This window comes from Vicugna pacos, chromosome 2 (assembly GCF_048564905.1).
Source record: "Vicugna pacos chromosome 2, VicPac4, whole genome shotgun sequence".
In the NCBI taxonomy this organism is placed as follows: Eukaryota; Metazoa; Chordata; class Mammalia; order Artiodactyla; family Camelidae; genus Vicugna; species Vicugna pacos.
In genome coordinates, this window is record NC_132988.1 from 76,154,591 (window position 1) to 76,163,993 (window position 9,403).

Genomic DNA, 9,403 nt, shown 5'->3' on the forward strand with positions numbered 1-9,403 from the left:
GGCTTAAAACTTCCATCCACCTCTAACCAGCGATTGCTTTTAGGGGGAAGTTACTCAAGCTTTCTATATGTTACTTTCCTCATCTCTGAAACAGGTACAAACAGTAAACAGAAATATAATAGTAACTACCTAATAAAAAATGGTGGGAAAATGAGACCGTGAAGCACCTTACGCTTAGTAGGCACTCAGTAAATTTTTGCCGTCGACATAATTCCTAATGGCCATTGCTGAGACTGAGGAGAACAGAAAATCGAATGTAGGGGGCTGAAGAAAGACCACACAAGAAAAGGGATCAAGAGGATAAAAGATGTAAGACAAGAAAATGTTTTGTAAATGTTTCTTATCCCTCTTTAAATATCATGAAGCCTAAAATAGGATTCTCCCTTTGGGTCCCGCAGTCCGTAAGTTCTTTGGAAAGTAACAGAATTAGAAGAGCATCGGTTACAGCAACCGAGCTCATGATAATATTTGTCAGAACTTGGAATGGCATCAGAACTCCAGGGAGACATAACACGGATGAGTGTGGAGTTTTCTCTCTGAGTTTGAGATTTCCTTTGCCAAGTTGAGAGTGGAAGTTTGGCTGTGACATGGAGTTCCCAGTCTCTCATCACCTTGTGTGGATCTGCTTAATTTTTACAGCTTTCCAGTGGTTCCCTTGAAGCCTTCCAGGCACGGTGTCTTTCAAGTGTACAGTCACCCACAGGATGGAAGCTGTGACATTAGGGGTAATTAATAAGCACCGCTGTTATCAGCACAGAGTCCAACATGGTAACCAGAGTAAACTACTTAAATAAAAATATAGTCTGAGCAACAGAGGGAAAAAAGGTCTCTGACCAGATCAATACAAACACATGTGGAATCAGTGAGGCGCCAAAGAACATTCAGACAGTAGATATACATTTTGCCCCAGAGAAATGTTCTCCCGGGCCAGATCCTCTGCTGGGCCTCCTTCCTTCTGGCCTCCTGAGTGACAGCCTACTCTCCAGAGCTGGGCTCTTCGTCTGCAAAAGTCGACAACCTGTCTGTAATTCAGAACAGCTGTGTTCTGCCTTTCCCAAATTCCAGGCTTTGCCCTTTCACTGATTCCAATTAGATAGTTTCTGGGCTATCACACCCATGTGGGCTGGACTGGAAGAGCGTGGAGCAAAACCCCGAGTGGCCCGAGTTAGGAATGAAGGCTCTGAGCTGATGACATACTCTCCGCTGCTAATGCATTTGTAACCAAATCCAATGCGAGGACATCATCCACAGCTTGGCAGGTGTGCGCCTGACCGCTGCAGGTTTCATTCACCGACACGGCAGCTTGGATTTTTCTGATTTCAAGCCCATATAGCCAATCTGTCCTCCCCAGGAGAGACCCCTGGAATTCTGCCATGAGATGAAAAATACCCACACAGCTTTAGCCAAGCCTTTGCCTCCCCTCACCACTGTAACAGAGATGGAAAACAGAGATTTCATTTATTTTATTTTATTTTTTTATTGAAGTATGGTCAGACTACAATGTGTCAATTTCTGGTGTACAGCATAATGTTTCCATCATACATATACATACCTATATTCCTTTTCATATTCTTTTTCATTATAGGTTGCTACAAGATATTGAATATAGTTCCCTGTGCTATAAAGTATAAGCTTGTTGTTTATTTATTTTATATATAGTAGTTAGTGTCTGCAGATCTCGAACTCCCAGTTTATCCTTCCATACTCTCTTCCCCTTTTGGTAGTCATAAGTTTGTTTACTATGTTCGCTATGTCTGTTTCTGTTTTGCAGACAAGTTCATCAGTGTGTTCTTTTTCCTTTTTTAAGATTCCACTTATGAGTGATATCATATGGTATTTTTCTTTCTTTTTCTGGCTTATTTCACTTAAAATGACGATCTCCAGGTCCATCCACGTTGCTGCAAATGGCATTATTTTATTCTTTTCTATGACTGAGTAGTATTCCATTGCATAAATATACCACATCTTCTTTATCCAGTCATCTGTCGATGGGAATTTAGATTGCTTCTTTGTCTTGGCTATTGTATGTAGTGCTGCAATGAACACTGGGGTTCATGTATATTTTCAAATTAGAGTTCTCTCTGGATATATGCCCAGGAGTGGGACTGCTGTGTCACATGGTAAATCTATTTTTAGTTTTTTGAGAAATCTCCATACTGTCTTTCATAGTGGCTGCACCAAACTAAGTTCCCACCAACGGTGTAGGAGGGTTCCCTTTTCTCCACACCCTTTCCAGCATTTATCATTTATGGACTTTTGAATGGTAGCCATTCTGATTGGTGTGAGGTGATACTTCATTGCAGTTTTGACTTGCATTTCTCTGATAATGAGTAATATGGAACATCGGAAAACAGAGATTTCAGATGAAAATGACTGAACCATTGTTGTTGACAGAGGTCCAAGGGAACCAACAAGGATTAGAGGAATGAAGTTATTTTTGCATGGAATGGTGCAAAGGCTGGGAATAGCAAAGACACAGAAGTAGGAGGCAAAGAGGATAAACACTTTGAATGAAGTGTCCTATATAAAGAAGAAATCCACAAATGAGTTCAAAATAAGACACCCTCAATTCATTTGCTGAGGTTTTCAATTCCAATCTTTAGTCATGAAGATGAACTCAGAAAATCCTACACTTGATATGCTGAGTTAACTAAGCAAAAAAAGAACCTAAATGGATGTCAGCATCATGTTTCACCATCTTTGAAAAGACAAACTGGGGAAGGAAATAACACAGGTTTGCATTTGTCATCTTTAGGTTTCTTAAGCTATGTAAAGAGAGTCCTGAGAAGTGTGAACTGAACTCAAAAACACACAAAACATTAGACTAGCTAATGACTGCGTGGAGCTTTTGTGCATGACATAACTATTCTGGGTCACGGCAGCTTGATCAGAGGATTCCACAGTGGAAAAAAAGGGGGGGAAGCTCCCTAGAAAATTGAGAGGTTCCTGATAAGACCCACCAGTCCAGAATCAAGGGCTTGTGCCTGGATTCCAGGGAGCCCACCAGAGAGACTGCTCATAGTTCCTGAATCTATGATTTGTGAGTTAGAGCTTAAAAAAAAAAAAAAAAGGACAGGAATTTTCCTAGGAAACACCCATGAATATTTTCCATATCTACGCCAGGTCATTTGTTCAGACACTTTTATTTTTGTTGATGGGAATTATTTCCACAGAAACAGGTAAAATGGAGGGTATGCTATTTTTTTTTATAGGTATTGCGTCCATTTGGCAAGTATTTATTCAGTGCATAGAGAGTCTGCGTTGCTCTAGGCACTGAGGACTGGTAACGCACAGCAGGATTTATGGATCAAGTCCTCATCTGCTTAAATAGATCTACTTTTTTACGAAAATTAAATAGTATAGGAATGAGTAAAATTTTAATAGTAACAGAATAATGTCAGAAAAATCTATGGTTTAAAAATATCCTTTGGGGCATTATTGCATGCTGCTTGGATGATTGAATCTTAAGAATAAATCAGTAGAAGAAAAGTGGCTGCAAACGTTCTCTTCAGATATTACCAGCACTGGTGTATGTCATCAGACAGTGGCAACTGGCCGCTCTTGCACTCTGGAGATTGCAGGTTGTGTTAGTTACACAGGTGGTGTTGATGCCACGGGGCACTCGATACGCAAAATAGAACAACATAGACTTCCTATCCTTCAGGGGAGAGAATACCTTGCTTTGCAAAGCTAATTGATTAAAAGTTAACTATTCTTTTTAACATACACTTAAAGTCTCTAGGAAGAGAGAGTAAATAAAGGAGCTGGCCATCATCAAGGCAAATGTTTAACTAACTTATGCCTGTTAGCAATCATGTTGAAGTCTAAGGTATGAATAATTTTTTTGTTCACTAGAAGGGAAAGATGGGATGAGATAAGTCAGATTTGACCTTTCTCTGCCAAAAAGACTATTATTATTATTATTATTATTATTATTGTTTTACAGTATGCTCTCTTTGTAGATTATTTGCTTCTCCCTTGGCTCGTATGTACTCTTAACCTTTTAACTGGTTCCAGTTTCCCATTTTGGGTGTTTTAGGTGTATAAAATTGAAATACCAGTTCACTGGGGGCAGAGGTGCCTCTGAAACATGGCTCGAAGTCGTGAAATTAAATAAGCCAGAGTTTTGGCCTAAATCCCACTCCTGAATTGACATGTGATCTCTGGCCAGGTACCAAATTCCTGCTTCTACATTCTTTTGAAACAAAACTGTTTTCATCTGCCTCACAGAGACAGTGGGAGAACTAATGTTGAAAAGTGTGGCATCTCTCAGGAAGAGGTTCTTACCCCTCTGGCAATACCGAAACATTCTGGGCTTAGAAAAGTGACCGGTCTTCCATGCTGAGCAGAGCCGGATGATGCTCTAAATAAAACCACATGTCTCCCATGGATGTTAATGGTCCCATTTGGCATTTCTCGGGAACAGATTTTACCCAGGCTTCTTTGGTCAAACTTCTGACATTCATGGGATAACCTCAGGCCCCCCCAGATTATTCCCAGAGGATATGCCCCAGGCTTACAAGACTGCGCGTCAGCCTTTGTCTGAACCCATGGAGCAACAGTGACCCCCAGTGGCCAATGGAGTCTTCTTAACCCCAAGTTTGTGCTCCTGAGACTTGAATACTGTAATTACATGTTACAATAATCACCATCAATTCATCCTGTTGCTAGACATTACATAAATCAATACTTCTTGACACGCTTGGTGTTTCTTTTTTAAACAAGGTATAAATATCACTATGGCAGTGGCAAAAATATCTATGTTAAATAGGCGCTTGTTAAGGGTTCTTTACGATTAGCATAGGATCAAGAACAAATTGTTTCTGCTGCAATCTTGTTATTGAAAACATCCTAGGATGTATTAATCCCCTGTTTGGACTTTAAGTCACTTTTAATTAAATGATTCTTGCTTAGAAAACTGGATTTAAATCCTCACTCTATGTGTCTACCTGACTTTAGATATGTCGTTTAAGCATTTTGAGTCTGTTTCTCTGCCTGTAAAATGTAAGAAATGGTAGTTTTGTTATAAGGATTAGAAAGACTACATATAACACGCCTGGCACATAGCAGACACTTAGTAAATGACAACTCTTTTGGTGATAGTGATATGGAGATTGGGCTGAATGTGTAACGTGCCAGGGCTTAAGTTGTTGAAATAAAGTTCATGATATGTACATTTTAGTGATGAGGGGATACAATTCTACCTAATGTATGTTCTCCCTTTTCTTTTCCTAGTCTTTGAAGCCATCAAATCATGCTACGATCCAGAGTATAGTGAGAGCAGTGGGGGTCGTCCCTGGAATTCCTGAGCCCTGTTGTGTGCCGGAAAAGATGTCCTCGCTCAGCATCTTATTCTTTGATGAAAATAAGAATGTGGTACTTAAAGTATATCCAAACATGACAGTAGAGTCTTGTGCTTGCAGATAACCTGGCAAAGAACTCATGTGAATGCTTAATTCAATCATTAGTTTATTTTTATGGACTTTTTTTTTTGCACTGCCAATGCATTTCATGTCAAAAAAAATTTTAATAGTCAGAAGAGAATGAGCAAAAAATATTCTGATCATTTCCACCAAGGAGAACTGGACTGTATTTGTTTCTGAATGTAGCTAAAAGGAAGATTTTAGTAAATATGGACATCTGTTTCTCTTTTTTTTTAATCACACAAGAAAAATAATCACTCAAACTGTTGTTAGAACTGTTGGAGAACACACTGATTTATTTTTGTAATGGGCTTTGAAAATAGATTGGAAAAAAAGACCAATAGCTTATCATTTATCTCTGCTTATAGAGAATAGAATAATTTCATATTTTAAAGTAGGCTTATTGCCTTAGATTCCTGAGCAGCTCAGCAAGTGCTAAATAATCCAATCCACTTTGATGTTTATCTTCAAATGTGTTGAGACTCTTGTTTGCCTGTGTTTTTCTCTGTGGATCGTGGTGGGAAGCGCTGAGTGGAGAGTGTGTGCTGAGTGTTGGTATATACACATGGGAGACGTCGCAGGGGCCTGTGCCCTCTGTAGGAAGGCTTGCTTAACATGGTTTTTTATTCAATCTGCACAGGATTCTTTGTTTGTTTTTTTTTTTCATTTCATGTTCTGGCAAGCACCATTCAATTATGAGAACTTAACCAAAAAGGCTAGAGTGATCCAAGCGCATATGCAGAGAGTTACCACTTGGCCCAGCCATTTATTGGGAAATACCAAGGTTTTCATTTCATGGCCTCCCAGGAAAGGGAAGCAGCAACCCAACTTTCGAAAACCCAGATGTGCTTCCTCTTCTGTGCCTCTATTCCACAACTACTTTCATTTGTTCTTTTAAACTGAACTCAAAAATTCAATTAAACTTTTAATTTTCTTAATGTGCCTTTACTTGCTATAAAGTAATCATCAGATTCCAAGGCTCAGAAATGGATGGATGATTAGAGATTAATCACAATCACTTGTTCAGTATCACAAGTCCAGGCACTTTTTCACACGGATCAAGGCTTTTGGCTCAGCCATGAAATCTACACTTCAGCAAAGCTCACTGAAATTACCCACCAAGAAAGAGATTAAAACATAGATACTTCTTTGGTTTTTTTTCCCATTTCCATTTGTCATAAATATCTCCTCTTACACTGCTGCCCTTGAAAAATTGTTCCAAAAATCTTTCGCTCATTGTATTTGTGTGTGTGACCGAGACTTTTTCAGCCCCTGGGTTGCTGGTGTTCTGTCTACAGTTCATCCTTTTCTCAGCTCAGTCTGGCCAGACTACAGACAACTGAGCCGTTGCAGAGGCCGCGAAGTAGCAGAAGACACGGGGCTTTGTTCTGTTTCTGCCTTTAGTGATCAGTGGTGGGTTGTCATTTAAGAAATACTAATTGAGCATCTATTTTGTAAAAGACACATGTTAATTGTGTGTTTTTAGTGTCCTCACGGGTAAAATGAAGAGGCTGACTCGTTGACCTGGAAGAAAGGTCCTTCTGCCACCCAAAGTTTGGGTTTAGCATACTGGCTAGGTCACACACCTCTTCTTGGACAGACGATAGCAGTAGGGTAAGAACACTGTAAGCATCGCTGTCCATAAACCAAAGGTGAAACCATCCTACTCGTCAGTGTTTCTGAGTGAGTGTGGCACTCTCTGTGGTTTAAGTAGTAGCACTAGCTTATTGGAAACTCATTAAAAGAAGATCATGCAAAAAAAGTTCTTTAACACTTTGGGTCAAAGTGTGTGTTGACTCCATGAATGAGACACACCTATTCTAAGTAATGAATTAAGTTCTGGTGCCTGAGTTACTATGGTTTCTTATAGTTCATTTTTTGTTGTTGTTGTTCTGGTAGCATAAAGTTAAAGATTCAAAATGAGATAAGGGGTGAAATTATTTTTAATATATTTTATCAAAAATCTGAAAGCAAAATTATGTCATAGAAGTGAGCCAGTGTATGGCTGCCCTATCCTGGTCATAGCACCTTTCAGTGAAGAAAACTTTTTTTCCATTTGGTAAATTGCGTGAAATTCTTTATTTAGTTTTTTTTAGAGAGATATCAGCCAAAACCTCTAGTACTTCCCAGTATTTCTTCTCAGCCTTCTTCTATCCAGATGTCTGTTTGTTACCTTTCTTAATTTGAATTGATGCCTGCTTGTTACAGATTAATTCCTACAGCAGCCAAAAAAACAAACAAAAAAAAACTTTGAATAATAAAAATTTCCAATTTTTTAACTAGTTAAGATTTCATCTTCAGTAGCAATTGATATGACAAAATTCTAACACAGTGAAAGAGCTTAGATAGTCTCTTAGCCATCCGAATACTTTTTGACCAGTAGTTACTTGTCAGTGACCTTGTAACCATCATTTTGCTACTTCATTGGGTACATATTAAGGTATAAAGTTCAGTCCCAAAAAATAAAGGAAGATTATTTTTCAGTATTAAGGGTTGAAGTAAATGAGGTAATATTTTAATTAATAAAAATGTACATGAAACAGTTGGAAAATTGAGTGACTATTTTGCAGTTTGTTGGGTACTAGTGTCTATAATTACTACGTAAACTTTTTATAAATCTCCTAATATTAAAGCAGCATTAGTGAGAAAAGACATTATATTTATAATGCTACTTCTTAAGTCATGCCTCTTTCTCTTCCCCTTTTCCAACCACCTTCCCACCCCCATTCCTACATGTTACACACACATACTCTCTCTCTCACACACACACACACACACTCACATACACACACAGAATTAAGTCACTTAGAAAATGGATTTTTTTTCAGTAACTCTTGAATTCAAATTCAGGGGCTGCTGATGTCAATATAGTATTTTCAAAGTATTTTGTTGGAACTTGTATAAATAATATACAATTTATAGGATTTGAGGTTGTAAAATTTCAACTAGAAAAGCGGACTCCCCAGATCTCAGGACGACAATATCCCAGATCACATTTTACACTCACCTAGCTATGTACTAACTGATGGTCATTTATTCATTAATGTAAGATTTTTTACCTTAATACTTCTCAAAAACCTTTTTGCCCATTTATTATTTTCATAGACAATCATATGTGTATAATATTATAGAATATTAGAATAATTTCTATATAATTACATTATTCAGTTTAGTCTTTCTCCATGCTAACACATAAGTAATGTCTGGATATTGACTTGGTTGAATCAAGGTTAGGTTAGAAAATAGCTTTGCACACTTGATGTGTTAAGATGAAATATGAGATTAAACAAGGTGTCGTGGGTAAGTCTGACTTCTCTGTGTATCATTTTTCCCTTGAGAGTTGTATTTTAATGTAGTCTGTAGGTGCTTAAATGATCCCCTTTTCCTAAAAAAACCAAGCCTTCCCTTCAGCTTTCCACCTTCATTTCTGTAAATGTTTTAGTTGAGAACTGAATGCTTGTACAGTCAATGGCAATTTAAAAAATATATATTATATATGTATATGGAAAAACTTTAAAGATGCTTTTAATTTATTTAATGACTGTTGCCTTCCTATAATGGTAATAATTTTCATCCTTAGATGATGAGAAAAAATTCTTTTTACTATAGTTATTACATGCAAAATGACATTTGGTTCTTTAGTCCAGTTACTAAAGGGGCGTATTGCAGTGAAACTGTGAAAGACGCTTCACTACTGACGTGTAAGCTTTGCTGGCTTTGTATCACTTTCCTCCAGTAATGGAGAGCTTTTCACTATACAGTATGGAAATAAAGTTGCTTAATTGAACACCTCCCCTATTCTCTTCTACTTCTCATTGGGAAAGACTGCATTTTCAAAACTTGAAAAAGTTGAAGTACTGCTGCATTTGAAAAAAGATAATAAAGCTTAGGCACAGAGTGGAACGTTTTCACATGGTATCATGAATGAAGCATCATAACCTACCGACAACATAGCATGAAAGATAATTAACATCGTGGAA

At 37.9% G+C, this 9,403-nt stretch overlaps 1 protein-coding gene across 1 annotated transcript in view; it reads left to right on the forward strand.

Annotated features, from left to right (window-relative positions):
* Positions 1–9,200, forward strand: part of BMP3 (bone morphogenetic protein 3) — a 28,462-nt gene extending 19,262 nt beyond the window's left edge. Inside the window, exon 3 of the mRNA XM_006198218.4 lies at positions 5,236–9,200. Coding sequence (XP_006198280.1) covers positions 5,236–5,427 — 192 coding nt within the window. The 3' untranslated portion in view covers positions 5,428–9,200. The remainder of the gene's footprint in view (positions 1–5,235) is intronic.
* The last annotated feature ends 203 nt before the right edge of the window (positions 9,201–9,403 follow it).